At 39.4% G+C, this 18944-nt stretch overlaps 1 protein-coding gene across 4 annotated transcripts in view; it reads left to right on the forward strand.

Annotated features, from left to right (window-relative positions):
• The window catches only part of TRPC4 (transient receptor potential cation channel subfamily C member 4), a 166073-nt gene that overhangs the window by 53651 nt on the left and 93478 nt on the right, over positions 1-18944 (forward strand). Inside the window, exons 1-2 of one of the 4 annotated variants that reach the window (XM_040543367.1) lie at positions 3471-3583; positions 11925-12329. In XM_040543367.1, coding sequence (XP_040399301.1) covers positions 11952-12329 — 378 coding nt within the window. In that variant the 5' untranslated portion in view covers positions 3471-3583; positions 11925-11951. Of the gene's footprint in view, positions 1-3470; positions 3584-3649; positions 3723-11474; positions 11717-11924; positions 12330-18944 lie in introns of those variants that run through there. The other 3 variants (XM_040543345.1, XM_040543356.1, XM_040543339.1) reach the window with 3 other exon arrangements.

Below are 18944 nucleotides of genomic sequence, written 5' to 3' on the forward strand. Positions count from 1 at the left end.
AGTTATAATTATTTTTGTCAGGCTTTGGTCCAGACAGTAGATTGTTTTTGGTGTTCATCTAGTTAACCAACCAAAGTACAGATTTGAGTCATTTTAACCATTTTGTTGTCATTGTTGTTGTTGGGGCTTATTGCCAATGGACAATCATATTTTTTAGTGTTGTATAGCTATTTTTTGTTGGTGTTGTTTTTGTTATCCAATAGGATTGTGGAACATTGTCTACCATCGAGTCTAATTGGTTTGCTGTGAACTAAGTTTGATTTTGATTTATCTTTATAATTCTTTTTGCTTGAGCTAGTGTGATATTATTAGTAGCTGGGCTTAGGTGAAAAGCTTTCCTGATTTTATTTTTTAACAAAGTCTTTTAGTTAAACATACTAAAATGCACTGACTTATGTGTCTCTGGATAAGCAGTGTAAGGGCAAAACCATTAAGGGTCTGAATGGAAACAGGCCAATAAATTCCAAAGACTGACCAGTTTCTCCTAATTAGTCTTCATTTCTTACCAGCTTTTGTTTTGTTTTAGTTCAGTCTCTTTCAGAGCTCCCTGCAAAATACACATACCACTCTGAGGGCAGCAGCCAGTAAAGAAATGTTTATGTGAGCACATATATTTGTACACAGATCTCTTCACAGCTGGCTTGCTATCAGTCCTAAATACTAGAAAGCTTCTTAACTTATTCTCGGGGTGGCTTAGCTTGTACATCTGAAAATGGACCCCCACTGGAGTGTTTTTATTAGCAAGTCTTTACTAAATGTATTTGGGCAGTCTGCCCACAACCTCCCTTTTCTGGTCAGACTGCATGCTGCTTGGAGCTTCTTCATATGAAGCATGGAAAGACATGTGGATCTGCATGTAAACACATTCTGAAGCACAGAAATGTCACTCCCACTTGTAGCATAACACTTACAAGCAATGCTTCAGAAAGGGTCCTGCCCTGTATTTCCCAAGCTGTTCTGCCTCCCCTTCCCTTTCCTCCCCAAGCCAACATTTACATCCACACCCTTGCTGCCCAACCACGATGTGATTTCTCAGCAGAAATTGTGTACTTGCTGCTTCTGCCATGCTTGGGGAGAGTTTAGAGAAACCCTCCACCCACCCTTTAAGCAGAGGACAATCCCCTCCCCACATCTTCTGAGAAATGTTGATGCACTGTAAGAATACTGCAGGATCACACCCACAGAGCATAAGGTCAGTGCCACCGTTGGGAATGCTGGAAGAAGGCCTGCTGTGTAGCCAGATGACACTGGAGTACATTATCTTGAAAATTATTTTGGAGAGCTCCTTGAGTTTACCCAGGAGAATAACCCCAGCCAAGCAGACAGGGAGGTTAGCTCAACTGGATGGTGCAGCCATTCATTAAGATCACTATCTGTGTTACTGCCATCTCTGTCCTTCCCCCCTCAAACTGTCTGCCTACTCTGTGTAGCCTGGGCTTACATCATTCATGCTCTATCATTTCAAAGAACAGGTATGTGTCAGTCCATGGAAAGAATTCTTTCTCTCCTTTGCTCTGCTAGTAGGCTTCAATATTCTCCTCTGAGCAAGAGCAAATAGTTCAGGCTTCAGGCTCATTCCCTCACTTTCCTGAGTATTTGCATACTGCTACTCATCATTAAGATGTAACCATGGATGCTGTTGGGTTTTTTAAAGGAATGCCTCTTTCTAGTTTGCATAAAACTGGAAAGATGAACTAATATATTATGTACTAGAGAGCTGCTATCATCTAATAATGTTTTGTTTGTTTGTTTTGTTTGTTTAATTTGAGAAGCTGTATTTTCTCTGATAAGTTAAGTGAAATTATGCTCAGTTTTAGCTGTATTTGAAGAATTGAGTTCTTGAATATCTCTGTTTTTAACACTTATGCAGATTCACAATAGCAAGTGCCTGTCCCCAAATCATTCTACCCCGATATGATCCTTTGCTCTGTACATGGCATTTCTAATATCTCTCAGTAAGTATATTTTTCCATAAGCCCCTGAATCTGATCTTTTGGTATTTCTTATGTTGATAAGAATCCTAATCTTAAATGTCACTGTTACATGAAGAACCTGTCGTTTCCCACTGAGATCTGATGTGATGTCAGCCCTAGGAGATGAAAGTTCTCTCCTATTTGTGTAGCCTAAGTGAACATACTTACATCCTTAATCTGTAGAGGAAGCACTATACTTTAAAACCAAGATATTTCTATGAAATTGCATTCTGTCTCAAAATTGACACAAAACCATCTAAGTGAGTAATCCATGTCACTATGTTAAAGGTTTACCACATTCAGTGTCAGTATTGCATTCCCTTGGGACTCAGTCTTTAAAGATGCTAATGTAAGAAGCTGGTAGAATTTCATCGGTTGTGTATCCATTCTGTCTCAAGCTCTGGAATTTAAGAACAACTTCTTAGCTGATGTCCTGCTTTGCTGATTGTGAAGCCAGAATACACATAAGCAGAAAACATGACGACCTGCCTCCCATCATCCACTGACAGCTGCGTACTATGTCATGTTCTTTGCTTTACTGCAACTTGGGTTTCAGGGTACTTTGAGCCAGAGAACAAACAAGAGATTTAGCTCTATTCCACATGAATCAACAGCCTTGTAAGGAATGTATACCATATTATGCTATTCAGTTTATCTCCTAATTGCATGGCTACATGTTAAAGTCCAGATTGCTACTTCTGTTCTTGTTAGCTTTCAAGTCTGAAGCTGACTATAGAGCTAACAATGACAAATGACTTTCAGGAGAGGACTCTGTATATTATATTGTCAGCTATAACAATTGTATAATAAACAGCACTGGAAGACATATATGGACAGCGGAACTCCATTATCAGTCCCAAGAATGGTCTTGGCTGTAGCAAATTACATTGTCCCGTGCAATTTTCAGACACAGTTTGGAAGTTAGCATGGACCACAAATTATTCCCAGTAGACAGTTTTCATTCAGCTGTCTTATTTTGGGACTGAGAGAGTTTAACAGTATGGGAACAGCTTATCCAGTTGACCTCAGTGCTAGAGATATGCTTAATTTACCTGTCTAAATATTCATTTATACACAAGTATTTGGACAGATGCTGGGTTCAGAAATGGCATTTCTTTTGTTTTTGTTCAAATCTAACAGTGTCCTGGTGACTGAAAGTGAAGGAACTTCAAGCTTCTTTTGGACTGAAGCTTATAAGAGCTGTAGTCTTGTTTTCAAAAATTCACTTTGAATATCATTTTTACTGTGTATCAGATATGATTGTGTGTCAGATTAAAGCTGGCCTGTCACAGATCTACTTTAGAAAGAAAATTTCGTACTCTCATGAATATATCAAATGTCAGAATCTCTCTTTTGTCATGAAAAGTGCATATAAAATAGTTTCAGGAAATCACACATAAATCCATGAGTTATTCACTTGTCATAACTGTGCTGGTTTCCTGAGAAGGGTACCTCCATAATTACTTCTGAAGTTTCACTTTTTTTTTTATCACCCAGTCTGAAAAACAAACTCACAAGCGAAGTCAGAAGAGTACTTCAGATGACATCATAGTAGAAGCTATAAAGTGTCATAATGTCTAACTTAAAGATCAGTGTTGGAAGTAAAGCAGGTCAGTAACAATGATAATTTGAGAAGTTGCACATGCAGGTACTGTGGAGCATGCCTGTGTCGATCCAGCTTTCCATCTGAAGGAGACGTGTGACTGGGTGTCTCTTACTGTCTCTGAAAGGGTAATAATACTTAATCAGGTACTGAGGTTGGCAGAAGAAGTGGCTTGTTATGGAAGCCCTTGATGCCTGCTAGTAGGTCACTCTGAAACCCTGCTCTCTCCTCCAGCACACTGTGGGCTACAGTAGTGTTTTTGGGTAGGAACATTGTTCAAGGGAATGCAAGTCAAGGTTACAGAATCATAGAATCATAAAATGGTTTGGGCTGGAAGGGAGCTTAAAGCCCACCCATTTCCAACCCCCTGCCATGGGCAGGGACACCTCCCACCAGACCAGGTTGCCCAAAGCCCCATCCAACCTGGCCTTGAACACCTCCAGGGATGGGGCATCTACAGCTTCTCTGGGCAACCTGTTCCAGGGCCTCACCACCCTCTGAGTAAAGAAGGGTGGTGCAGGTTTTCCAGATTCCCCTGAAAAAAAAAAAAAAAAAGAAAAAAAAAAAAAAGTGAGGATATGATTGTGTACTTAGGGAAAACAAATGAGGCAAAAGCAAAGGTTGAATAAAATCCAAGGAATTCAGATTGCATTATTTTAGCTTTAACTTTGATTGGGAAACTTCTGAGTAACTTTGGTTTACAGTATGTTTATGTATATGCACATAATATAGTAGCAGAAGGTAATTTCTGGTGATTTCTTTTAAAATCAGTAAAATTAGTATCAGTTATAATCAGTAAAATTAATATCATCCAAATAAAGATAAACAGAGTAGAAAAAAAATAATTAAGTTTGCAAACAAGACAGAATCTGTTACTGAACATTTACAGAATGTTTTATTGTTCCCTGGAACAAAAATATATGAAAAATTGCCTCAAATTATGTGAAATATTAGTTTGTAGCAGGTTTACATGAAACTGCTTCTGTAAATAAAGAAATCTTTTCTCATAAGACTGACTTCACATCAATTTTCCATTAAGTATTATGGCTTTCTCCTTTTATAAATTTCTCCTGCTCAGATACTGATGATATTTTCCTGGTTTCTGCAAAAGGCAGGGAGCACTATACAGTGCATGTATGTTCATGTGTGCGTACACACACTTTGATGGGTACAGCTGCTGTGGGACAATGATAGTTGAATATCTCAGTCAATATCTTGTCTTCCAATATCATAGTTATTTTGCTTATTTTCCTTTAATGCTGGCTTTCTGAAAGAGGGAAGAACGCTGGAAAAGCCAGTAACTCAGTAAATACCAGGCCCTCCTGATAAGAGAATTAAATAAGTTCCTCTTTCTTTAAAAAAGAAAGGGACTGTTCTGAGCCCTAAGCTACTGCTTATTCCAGGTCTGTGAATTTTTTCTTTTTTTTTTTTTTTTTTTTTCCTGCTGGAAATAACATCAAACCATTGAAAAACAGACTCTGTTGCTGAGACTACTACACACTATTTATAATTACCAGTGTATATGAAAATCTAAGCTTTCTGAAGTTCAATATGCTCTCTGACACTGGTTTGTTTCCTTACATCAATATCCAACTCAAATTAATTTCACTAATGCAAAGGTGTGTTAGAGTGCTTTGTTGCTGTTTGTTGTTGTTGTTGTTTTGTTTTGTTTTGTTTTAAGATAAAAGCACAAATGTAATTTAAAATTTTGCTTCCAAAATAAAGATTTTAAAAATGTGTGGAAAAGGGTTTAAAACCTAATTTTCTTAGTCAACTGTTTAAAAATGAAATTAAAAGTAACTGGGAGACTACAAACAAAGGAGAAAGGACTGATTAATACAGTAAGATGGGTTTTGTAGGTCACAAAGTGCAATACTGTAAGAGTAGTCATCATAAATCAAGCTGATGAGACACTTGAAAGGGAAATTATATCTAAATTAGTTTTTAACCATGTTAATGAAGAAGGGTATGACTTTTTTTTGTTCTATTGTATCTGTCTAAAACAGGCCAGACAAATCACTCTTGGGAAGTGCCTTGCTCTCAGCTTTAAACTCTGAGGGCAGGAATCAGTTGCCAAAGCAGAATATGGGTGTTTGGGGCCATTTGAGATCGCCAGGACTTCAACACAGGGCTGGCAGGTGCGACATGAGACCTGCAGGAGACCTCTGCCCTTCTGTAGAAACAGCAGAAGATGGCATGGCTTACTCTAGGCAATGCCATGATGATAAATGTCAATATTTAAATAAATGAATTGTGCTCCTAAAATTAATTGAGATTAATCTTCCATAGGAGGTTGTGCGCCATTCAAATGTGTCTCATGCCACCGGAGAAGCCCTAAAGCATACTGCACAGCCTCCTGTCATTAGAAATTGCTTGACTCTAGGGGGACTACAGTTAGTCCATTATATTTCATTTGTTATAATTACCTAGCCTACAGCTAAACATTTTACAAATGTTGAGCTGCATTTTTTTGTAGATTTAGTACCTTATTTTTGAAAAATTCCTTGAGATTCTTAAAGTATATCATAAGTATAGATTAGAGTATGTAGTACATGGTATTAGAGTATACATTACATAGTCAGACTAATGGGATGAAAGTCATTGAATACTTTTTATAATAATGAATATAACATTAATCAATTTTGTGTTAATATTTGTTCTATCATTTCTACAACTAGCATGAATAGCATAATTGAAAATACTGCTAAAGAAAAGAACAAAGATAAATTATTTGGCACTATTTGAAGCTGATTTGTTTTATCTAGTTGTGGGAAAGTTAGTTTCAGTTTTTTATTGTTTTTTAATTCTATTTGGAGAAACATGCACTTTTAAAACAGATATATTTCAGCTATGACATAATTACCTAGTAAAGATTATTTCAAAATGAATACCTTTTCATGAATGCTTTTTTCATGCAATGATATTTTTATTTTATTTTTTAAATCCCTAGCATGAATCTTAATCTTAAAACATTCCACAGGTGGGTTTTCAGCTAGTCACCAGAATTTCAAATTATCCTGTGCATGTTTTGTAAATAAGGAGAATGGGTATTCAGGTATTCCCAAAACATAATATACAATATTATCTCTTCATATGAAGGGTCTTAAAGAGTGAGTATCATACTTGCACAGTTATTAAGTTTTAGCTCTTTTACTGAAAGTGCTAAAACTCCCTTATCTGGATTAAAAGATCATGGATTAGTAGAGAAGAATACTGATCAAAATACTATTAATTTTTAAACAGTTGTAATTTTCAGTGCTATTAGCTGCGTTTGAGGTGTCAGAGTGAAATCCAATTTCTTGCAAAGTTAGTTGTAAGAACTTGTTTTCCTTGAAAGAAAGAAAGAGAGAAAGAGAGAAAAGAGAGAAAGGGAGAGAGAAAGGGAGGAAGAGAGAAAGGGAGAAAGAGAGAAAGGGAGGAAGAGAGAAAGGGAGAGAGAAAGGGAGGAAGAGAGAAAGGGAGGAAGAGAGAAAGGGAGAGAGAAAGGGAGGAAGAGAGAAAGGGAGAGAGAGAGAGAAAGAGAGAGAGAGAGAGAGAGAGAGAGAAAGAAAAAAGAAAGAAAGAAAGAGAAAGAAAGAAAGAAAGAAAGAAAGAAAGAAAGAAAGAGAAAGAGAAAGAGAAAGAGAAAGAAAGAAAGAGAAAGAGAAAGAGAAAGAGAGAGAGAAAGAGAGAGAGAGAGAAAGAGAGAAAGAGAGAAAGAGAGAAGGAGAAAGAAAGAAAGAAAGAAAGAAAGAAAGAAAGAAAGAAAGAAAGAAAGAAAGAAAGAAAGAGAAAGAAAGAAAGAAAGAAAGAAAGAAAGAAAGAAAGAAAGAAAGAAAGGAAGGAAGGAAGGAAGGAAGGAAGGACAGATTATACAGAAAGAGGATATTGCTATATTATCCCAAATTGATCAAAATAACTATTTTTTTTTTACAAGTTTGTCTTATGTTGTTCCTAAATTCAGAATGATTCCTCTACATTTTTAATGAGTTATTATAGATGTGGCATACCCTGTCAGAATTATGGGGATGACAGGCAAGACCAGAACAACATTGAAGATCAATTCCTCTCCTTGACTTGAAATTCTCTCCCAGATTCTAATTCTGCTCACCAAGTTCAATAAATTCACAACACCAAAAGCATTCCTCCAAAATATGAAGTTGAACCCTACAGGTCTAAGTATTTGTATGGCTCAGGAAGAATCTGTCACACTCATTTATTGGCTTTTGGATGATTTTGTGATGAGTTTCTTACAGGTGATTACATTCATATTTTTAGGGCAAGTTATATTTCCTGTCTCTCTTCTCTGAAGTAATTTTACTCTATTAAGTATCAGGTATGTGGACTGCAGAAACTGTAATTCCACTCTTGCTAAATTTTGGACCTTATGTTTCATATTTTCTTTCGTCCCCCTCTCACTGGTCTGGTGTGCTGGACCTCTTGTTTCTTAAAAATCTTGTTACTGCAGAGGAATTCAAGGCAAATAGAGACATTCCTCATCTCAGCTGGCTACTCCCAGCTCTTACAGCTTTCATGGTATGCCCTTGTAGATGTCATATATAACTTTGCATGTGACAGCATAGTATACTTGTCACACAAAACTATCTATCTGTAGATAAAACCAAAATAAATATTTTACTTTTCTAAACACCTGTGAGCTATTATCTTTATAGTACATATCATCTTCCAGCAGTGTACTGCATCATCAGTTAATCTTAACTTTCTAATTGCATATAAATGTATATTTTTAGTTATGACAATCTTATTTAAGGATGAATATTTTCAGGAAGTGTTGGGGTTGCGAGAAAGACTAGCAGAAGAGAATGACTATGTCTGTTTAGGCGAATGACAATGTCTGTCTGAGGTATCTCTTCTGTAAGAGAGAAACTACACTTAAATCTAATTTTCCCCATTTGAGAATCATGAAGAGGTAAACAAGAGATTCCAGCAAGCGTTTTCCTTAGGGCTTATTGTGAAGCAATATAAGAGCTTCTTCAGTCTTTTAAAAAGAAGCAAGCAAACAAACAAACAAAATTATACTAATGCAATCATAATAGATTCTGTCTGTAAATCACAGTACTCTTCTTCTAGCATAAACATCTCTATGATGCCCAATTTCACTGATCCAAACTAGTTTCTGGTTTAACTACCAATAAATGAGTAGGCATCTATGCATCTATTCTTTCCTGTTCTTTCAAGAGACAGGAACTTTCAGCAATAGTGTCCAAATTGCAGTCAATCATTTTTCTCCAGGGGTCTTGAGGAACTCTCTGTAGATATTAAGAAACTGAACAATATTTGTGCAATCCTACATTCAGCAAGAATCAGGGAGTTATTCAGCTGACCAAGCGTAGGTGTCTATTTTAGTGTAGTATGTACAGACTTCTAGGCTAAACTAAATTAATTGACTAGGACAACATTTAATTATCCTCTCTCACAAACATCAGAGAGACTCTCACAAGTCATAGCATTAAGCAAAACTTCTCTGTGGAACTGACAACTAGGAATGAGACTCCATGTGAGACCTAAGTCATCCTGATCTGGCAGATGGAGCCAGGCAGGATGCCCTTCAGCATCCAGCACCAGATGCCTGTTTATGGGCAGTGGAATGGAGCCGTAAATCTCCATAGCTGTAATGAGAATGTAGCACCTTATCTTTTAAGTAGATATCTACATGTAAACATCTACATTTAGATTTGTTAAATTGGAAGTGATTTTGCACATCCTTTTTTTCTTCTTGAACCTAAAAAGTAAGAGTGAAAGACAAACTGTTAAATACAATGTATTAAAAATAAGAATATGCTATATCTGTTCCAGGGACATAAAAATGTGCAATGGATATGTGTTCTACATACAGTGAGTTTACCAGAACATAATCAACTGGCTGTATAACCTCTAGTAGTCCATGGTGCAGACAGATATCACCTTCAAAGCAGAATTCAGAAATATTTTGGGTGCAAAGTAGTGCAATTACTTAGTTGCTGTACGTGGATTTGGAGGGAAATTCTTTCTAATGTATCTCCTTTGCGGCTACATGCCTGCCTCAAGTCCTGTTGATCTGCTCCAGAAAATGAAGAAAACAACTTGGTAACAGCCTTTGCACTTACTTCTCCTTGAACTGCATATGGAGACTGGAGCAGATGAATCACTGTTTCTCACAATGGCTACTGAAATTTTTGATCAACCAAAACTTCACATAGCAAAAATAAACACTGCATTTCCTAAATTAGATTTTGACAGAAATTTGTATGATTGTTAATGACAGAAGGAAATGGAGGAAGAGTCAGTGTGTTAACCAAACTTGCATTGTCAGCTGAGAACAAGACAAGAAACTATAGTTTTCATTGATTAACAAACTAGAGAGGTGGGCCTCTGCAAGCCTCCTGAAGTTCAACAAGGCCAAGTGGAAGGTCCTGCACCTGGGCCAGAGCAATCCCAAGCACAAATACAGGCTAGGTGGAGAACGGATTGAGACCTGCCCTCAGAAGGACGTGGGGGTTTTGGTTGATAAGAAGCTCAACATGAGCTGGCAATGTATGCTTACAATCCAGAAAGCCACCCAAATCCTGGGCTGCATCAAAAGAAGTGTTTCCAGCAGGTTGAGGGTGGAGGGTCTCCCCCCCTACTCTGCTCTTGTGAGACCCCACCTGCAGTACTGTGTTCAGCTCTGGGGCCATCAGCACAAGAAAGATGTGGAAGTATTAGAGTGAGTCCAGAGGAGGGCCACGAGTATGATCAAAGGGCTGGAGCACCTCTCCTATGAAGACCAGCTGAGGGCCTTGGGGTTGTTTATCTTGGAGAAGAGAAGGCTCCAGGGATACCATATAGCAGCCTTTCAGTATCTAAAGGGGGCCTACATGAAAACCAGGGAGGGACTCTTTGTCAGGGGGTGTACTGACAGGATAAGGAGGATTGTCTTTAAACTAAAAAAGGGTAGGTTTATATTAGACATTACGAAGAAATTCTTTACTATGAGAGTGGTGAGGCCCTGGAACAGGTTGCCCAGCAAAGCTGTGGATGCCCCATCCCTGGAAGTGTTCAAGGCCAATTGATGGGGCTTTGTTCTAGTGGAAGTTGTCCCTGCCCATGGCAGGTGGGTTGGAACCAAACCATTCTATAATTATATGAAACTGTTCAGCCATTAGTGGAACAGCATTTTTTTATGTGTGTGTCTGCTCTGTTCTTTTAAGTCAATCTTTTTCTCTCTCTCATTTTTTTAAGGTAGTAGGTACAGTCAGGATAAATTGTTCCTGTTAGAAGGAACTATTTTTGCAAAGTTCTTGCACAAAATGTACAGACTAAAAGAGGCATTAAATGCTTTATCAACTGCAAGACGTTAGAGTTGCTTTATAGTTGCAGCATCTCAGTATTCATTCTAGTTTAGATTTTAACAGCGCAGAATCAAAGCCATGATCTTTATCTACTAGTCCTTGTGATTTTATCTTATATGGCTTTTGTTTTTCCTTTCATGCTCTGAATTCTAATTTATATGTTAGCAAGTACTGGCTGGAAAAGTACTTTGTATGAATGTTTTTCTTTATAGCATATGAGACTGAATCAAAATCTTAGTAGGAAAGCACTCCATTGAACTGTGGAATCTGGGCCTAACTATCTCAGATAAGTAAGGAGAAACTAATTTAGGTTTAAGGGGTATTTCAGGAGCACTCAGAAAAACTAAAGTCTAAAGCTATTCCAATTCTAACTTATTCTTTCTTCACAAGCTAAAGATTCAGACAAAATGGTCTGTATTCAGTGGTCCACACACAACCACCAGTGACACTTGGGTTGCATAGGGTATCAAAGACATGTGCATGCAAGTCATAAATGTGAAAGACCCATGTCATAATGGAGTGCTGGTGGGGTAACTAGTGTATCTCAAAGAGGACTAGGTACCTTTAAAAGGGCAGATGAAACAGCCTCTAAGTGACATAACTGTTATCACAATCAGGCTCAAAAAGTATAAACGCCCTGTAGTAGTGGGCAGCAGTAACTGTGTATGAGCGTACTCTCAAGCTGTGTTTAACGTGAGGTAGCAGAATTTACTATAGAAATAAAGGATGAAGTGGGACTACACATTTGGTGCAAAATGCATTATATAATCTCATACTACATGTTTAAGGGATATATACACATGAATGGTGTGCTGACATGCTTTGGCTTGGTAAGTTTGAGCAAGATGGTTACATGTTTTTCTTTTGCACATTTTGTTGGTGATCTCACAAGGGTTTTTTCTGGATACTTCTTAATGTTATGTTTATTTTCAACATCAGTTTATTATGATTTTTAAATACTTATATATTGAAAATATTAATTTGGTGTACTGTACCCCAAAATACAATATTATTTTATTCTTTCTTTTCATATTTCAGAGATAAAGTATTAGAATGGCATAAAATATGGCCCAGTTCTACTACAAAAGAAGTGTCAATGCTCCCTACAGAGATCGTATCCCTCTTCGTATTGTACGAGCAGAATCTGAACTGTCCCATTCAGAGAAAGCCTATCTGAATGCCGTGGAGAAAGGAGATTATGCCAGTGTGAAGAAAGCTTTAGAAGAAGCAGAAATTTATTTCAAGATCAATATTAATTGCATTGATCCTCTGGGAAGAACTGCACTCCTTATTGCAATTGAAAATGAGAACCTTGAGCTAATTGAACTGCTCTTAAGTTTTAATGTATATGTGGGAGATGCTCTTTTGCATGCCATACGAAAGGAGGTAGTTGGTGCTGTGGAGCTGCTGCTAAACCACAAGAAGCCCAGTGGGGAGAAACAGGTATGTACCGGGTTTGCTCTAGGTTTGTAGTCTGCTCTGATGAAAAGAGAAGAATTTGCAAAGGGAGTACACACACACACGCACACACACAAACACAAACACAAAGTCAACTGTCATCCTTGCACACAAGTATTTCAAATCAGAAAATCAATGGTTTTGATACTGTATTTATTTGTTCTTAGACATCTCTCTCAATCAGTCAAATCTGCACATGTCCACAGGTTTATTGGCTTAAGGTAGTTGTCACTTGAGACTTAGTTTCCAGCAAGTAAGGATAAAAACATCTTGCATCCTTTTTACACCCTCAAAACACTCTTTTCGAACAGTGTAGTAAAAATAAATAAATACATAAATAAAGGCAAAATTCTTCAAGTGAGAGTTTTGCAACCAGGATAAAGTCACTCAGGAAAATCTGGAAGTTGATAAAACTGTTAGGTTTTGCTTGTGAAGACGCTGACATGGTTTAAAAAAGTAACTCCCCACTGACTGCCACCTTCTGAGCATAGATTGAGCTAAGACTGCTCGAGACTGCCACATAACTCCCTCGTTTTCTAAGCCAAATAAAACACATTTGCTTCTACTTCAGCAAGAGTTTACATAAACTTGCTTTAGTCTGCACTGAATTTGCACTGAAGGCAAATGCAGGGTCCTGCACCTGGGGCAGAATAACCCCATGAACCAATACAGGTTTGGAGCTGACCTGCTGGAAAGCAGCTCTGTGGAGAAGGTCCTGGGAGTCCTTGTGGACGGCAAGCTAACCATGAGCCAGCAATGTGCCCTTGTGGCCAAGAAGGCCAACGGTATCCTGGGGTGTATTCAGAAGAGTGTTGCCAGAAGGTTGAGGAAGCTGATTCTTCTCCTCTGCTCAGCCTTGGTAAAGCCATACCTGGAGTACTGTGTCAAGTTCTAGGCTGTACAGTACAGGAGGGACATAGATAGACAATGATACAATGGAGATCCTGGAGCAGGTCCAGCGGTGGGCTACTAAGATGATTTGGGGACTGGAGTATCTCTCATACGAAGAGAGGCTGAGAGAGCTGGACCTGTTTAGCTTGGAGAAGAGCAGACTGAGAGCAGACTGAGAGGGGATCTGATCAATATATGCAAGTATCTGAAGGGATAGTGTCAAGAGGATGGGACCAGACTCTTTTCGGTGGTGTCCAGCAACAAGGCAAGAGGCAACGGGCACAAACTGAAACACAGGAAGTTCTGGCTGAATATGAGGAAACATTTCTTTGCTGTAAGGGTGGCAGAGCACTGGAACAGGTTGCCCAGAGAGGTTGTGGAGTCTCCTTCTTTGAAGATATTCAAAATGCACCTAGATGCACTCTGTGCAATGTGCTCTAGGTGACCATGCTTGGCAGGGGAGTTGGACCAGATGATCTCCAGAGGCCCCTTCCAACCTCAACCATTCTGTGATTCTGTGATTCTGTGAATTAGGCAAATAATGTTCATGCAGTCGCTTGTCAAGTCTCATCTAAAGAGAAAGGAAAAGAAATGAACAGATGAGAAGCAATGACTTCCAGGTAATATGAAGGTATCACCAAGGAATGACTTATTTTCCAGCTGTTGGGCCATTCTGCCATTTCATTGGTTATAAAAGATATTTGTGGGAAATCCTTATTCATTCAAAGATGCAAATCATTCCAAAGAGAATAGTACTGTTAAGACATGGTCTATTGGAATTAATTACGGAAATCCTTTGAATCACAGATTCCCTTGAATCATAGAATCATAGAATGGTTTGGGTTGGAAGGGACCTTAAAGACCACCTAGTTCCAAACCCCTTCCAACTAGACCAGGTTGCTCAAAGCCCCGTCCAAACTGGCCTTGAACACTTCCAGGGATGGGGCATCCACAGCTTCTCTGGGCAACCTGTTCCACTGCCTTACCACCCTCAGAGTGAAGAATTTCTTAAATTCAGTGGAGGTTTTAATGCCTCCATGTAATGGAGGCATCGCTCTGCTCACTGGAAGACATGACCCAATTAATCAGAACTTCAGCCCTGTCTTCAATTTATGGATGATGACATAACCCATAAATTCTGATATTCTTAAGACTATTTCAGGAGGAGAATCCTTATAAGTAGTTATAATGCTGTGTTCTATTTTCCTCTGTTTCATTTTTTGTATATTACAGTTACTGTATGAATGCATTTCAATGAATAATAAGTTGAAGTGATTAGAGATCTCTCAGATAATGCATACAATAAAATTTAATTACAGTATTATGTACTTGCTATAGGTAGAATTGCAGATGATAAGTACGTGTATAATTTTTGCTGATAAAATAACATGAATTATATGATCTTTTTGTTTCGGAAAGAAAGAAATATAGTAGGTCTTTGTACAAATGTGAGTGTCTGCCTTATCTTCTAGACAGTAAAAGCAGAACTCCTTTATATGACAACAGATTTATGTCAGAGAAGGGGAAGAGAACTAGATTCACCTTGTTTTGGGCTCATTTCATTATTTCTCCACTGACAGTACGGATAAGAATACAACAAATGGGACTTCTCTATGTGAAGTACCAGAACTCAAAAGGTTCAGTGCAAAGCCCAATGCCAAGTCAGTTAAATCACCTGTGTCGTCATTCTCCAGCCTCTGTAATGGAAGCTGCCATTTGCAGAGCAGTTTGTTTCACTGAGCAGTAGCTATCCAAAGCTGTGTTTCATCTCTGATCTGGCTGCCTGGGATCCCCTTACCAATGGAGAAAAATAGAGATTCCCAGGGAGGAATTCATGCTGCCTTTCCAAATTACATGTCTTAAAACAGCATAAACCTCTTTTTGGACTGTAGAGAGAGCCTGCATATTTACCTTGTACCAGGCTCTTGATTTCAGACTGTTCTTTAGACTTTCAGGGCTGGCGTGTGCAGGCTCCACAATATAAGAAGGACATGAACTATTAGAATGTATCCAAAGGAGGACAACAAAGATGGCAAAGAGTCTAAAGGGGGAGACATGGGGAGCAGCTGAGGTCATTTCGTTTGTTCAGCCAAAAGAAGAGAGAGACTGAGGAGACTCAGTCCCCTCAGAGAAGAGGAGACTGAGGTGAGGCCTCATGGAGACCTGCAGCTTCCTCACGAGGGGAGCAGAGGGGCAGGCGCTGAGCTCTGCTATCTGGGGACAGTGACTCAATGCTTGAGTACAAATAGTAGAAGTTCACAGAATCACAGAATCATCTAGGTTGGAAGAGACCTCAAAGACCATCTAGTCCAACCTCTGTCCTAATGCTAACAAGACCTCCACTAAACCATATCACTAAGGGCTACATCTAAACGTCTTTTAAAGACCTCCAGGGATTGCGACTCAACCACCTCCGTGGGCAGCCCATTCCAATGCCTAACAACCCTTTCAGTAAAGAAGTTCTTCCTAATAACCTAAACCTCCCCTGGCACAACTTTAGCCCATTCCCCCTCATCCTGTCACCAGGCAAGTGGGAGAATAGACCAACCCCCACCTCTCTACAGCCTCCTTTAAGGTACCTATAGAGAGCAATGAGGTCTCCCCTGAGCCTCCTCTTCTCCAGGCTAAACAACCCCAGCTCCCTCAGCTGCTCCTCATAAGACTTGTTCTCCAGACCACACACCAGATTCGTTGCCCTTCTCTGGACTCTCTCGAGCACGCCCATGTCCTTCTTGTAGCGAGGGGCCCAAAACTGAACACAGTACTCGAGGTGCAGCCTCACCAGAGCTGAGTACAGGGGGACAATCACCTCCCTAGACCTGCTGGCCACACTGCTTCTTATACAAGCCAGGATGCTGTTGGCCTTCTTGGCCACCTGAGCACACTGCTGGCTCATATTCAGCTGCCTATCAACCAGTATTCCCAGGTCCTTCTCAGCCAGGCAGCTTTCCAACCACTCATCTCCCAGCCTGTAGCTCTGCTTGGGGTTGTTGCGCCCCAGATGCAGGACCCGGCACTTGGCCTTGTTGAACTTCATACAGTTGACCTCAGCCCATCGGTCCAGCCTATCCAGATCTTCCTGCAGAGCCTTCCTTCCCTCGAGCAGATTGACACACGCACCTAACTTGGTGTCATCTGCAAACTTACTGAGGGTGCACTCGATCCCCTCATCCAGGTCATCGATAAAGATATTAAAGGGGACTGGCCCCAGCACTGAGCCCTGGGGGACTGCACTAGTGACCGGCCTCCAACTGGATTTGGCTCCATTCACCACAACTCTTTGGGCCCGGCTATCCAGCCAGTTTTTAACCCAACGAAGCATACACCAGTCCAAGCCACGAGCAGCCAGTTTCTTGAGGAGAATGTTGTGGGAAACGGTGTCAAAAGCCTTACTGAAGTCAAGGTAGATCACATCCACAGCCTTCCCCTCATCCACCAAGCGCGTCACTTGGTCATAGAAGGAGATCAGGTTTGTCAAGCAGAACCTACCTTTCATAAACCCATGCTGACTGGGCCTGATCGCCTGGTTGCCCTTCAAGTGCTGCGTGATGACACTCAAGATAATCTGCTCCATGAGCTTCCCTGGCACTGAGGTCAAACTAACAGGCCTATAGTTCCCCGGGTCTACCCTCTGGCCCTTCTTGTAGGTGGGCGTCACGTTTGCTAGCCGCCAGTCGACTGGGACCTCTCCTGATAGCCAGGACTGCCAATAAATGATGGAAAGCGGCTTGGCCAGCTCCTCTGCCAGTTCGCTCAGTACCCTCGGGTGGATCCCATCTGGCCCCATCGACTTGCATACATCCAAGTGCTGTAGCAGGTCGCCAACCATTTCCTCGTGAAGTTCTTCCTAACATCCAACCTAAACCTCCCCTGGCACAACTTTAGCCCATTCCCCCTCATCCTGTCACCAGGCACATGGGAGAATAGACCAACCCCCATCTCGCTACAGCCTCCTTTAAGGTACCTGTAGAGTGTGATAAGGTCGCCCCTGCTATAGCATACTATAGAAGACAAAAGATAGGCTTACCTGTTGAGTACTTACTACACTGTTAAATTAGGCACAAACTGGTCCAAAGTGGAGGTTAGCACTCTGGGCTCAAACTTAAAAATATTGTTTCAGTGCCACACTCCAAGACTGGATGGTATGAAGAGTACTGCTTCTTTTTCTCTTCCTGTCTTTCCTCGTGGGATAACAGTTTTAACATCCTCCTCACATTTAACACGTCAAAGTGTTTACAAAAGCTAAGTAATACTCTTTTTTCACAACAGCATTTGCTAAGGGTCTGCCTGCTACTGTAAAGCATGAAGAATAATCACGAATCACTTGAAAAGTAACATCTCCATTTGTGTCTGTACAAGGCTAGGCCTGCCCATTGCAAATGAAAATATTGCCTGCAAGCTAGTGCTTGCAAAAAATGACCTTTAAAAAAGCTGTGATTATTTGCATGTTCACACCTTTGTTTGCACTGGGGACCCCACCAACCACTAAGCTTCTATGGGTGTCATAAATGTAAATAATAACATTGGTTCATTTTCAGGAACAGTTCATGATGAAGTGAATGCAGATATAGATTACATTTCTGCAGTAAGCATTTTGCTGCAGTGAAGCAGATAATACTGAATATTTAGCATAATCAAAAGCAGAACTCTGGCTGAAAATTCATTAAAACGGACTAAAGATATAAAATATGGATGCTTAGAATTATATACTAAAACTTACATGTTCAGTATTTAGAAAGAAAGCTACATTTTCCCTGGAGAATCAAGTTCCTTTCAAAACTCTATTTCAAACTTTTCTTTGATTACTTTTGTAATTTGTAAATATTTGCCATATTGTTTAGATGATGATTCATTTTCAGACTCTGTACTTTAAATAGCATGATATCTTTGTTTTTTTCTCCTTTGTGTAAAGCTGGTCATGTGTGGTAAAATCCCAGCCCTTGATGTTAGTGGGGGTTTTGCCACTGATTCAGTGAGGTCAAGATTTCACCCTCTTGCTTTTTTGTTTTTTATTTTTGTTCCCCTTGAAGAGAAGTTATTTGCAGAGGAGACAGATGAACAGGGAATTAGAAAAATGTGTGTGCTAAATACTGCCAAGCTCAAGAAAGAGTTTAGATTCCCAAATACTTTATTGGTGATGAAAGTTACAGGCATACAAAGAATAATATAATAAAAAGTAATAATATTAATAAGTATGACTTATGATTTACAGTTAAATCAATTAGCTTTCACTGTTTTATATTAATGAGATAATATCCTATATATGAGATATAGCTAATTTCAGCTTCATCTTCATGCAATAATGTGATCATATTTGTAAAACTAAAGGATTTTTAAGCATAGGTTTTCATACATAATTCAAGAGTTTATTAGCAATAACAGAAAGCCAAAAAAAAAAATTTTTTTTTTGCTTGTGGTCAACAGAAAGCTACAATTCTTTAAGACAGTTGAAATGTCTTTTGAAAGAATTATTTTTTCTCCAAATTTTGATTCTTTAAAATATTTAAATATTTAAAAAGAAAAAAGAAAAGTCTGTAAAGAGATTTTAATTCTTTGCTTCAGTCTTTAGTAGTAGGACCAGTCGTTCTCTGGGTGCCCAGGCCCCTGAGCTGTTAGATTGGGACAGGGAGCAGAATGAAGCCCTCAGACTCTAAGACAAAATGGTTAGTGACCTTCTACGCCATTTAGATTTACACAAGTCTATGGGGC

This window comes from Cygnus olor, chromosome 1 (assembly GCF_009769625.2).
Source record: "Cygnus olor isolate bCygOlo1 chromosome 1, bCygOlo1.pri.v2, whole genome shotgun sequence".
NCBI lineage: Eukaryota > Metazoa > Chordata > Aves > Anseriformes > Anatidae > Cygnus > Cygnus olor.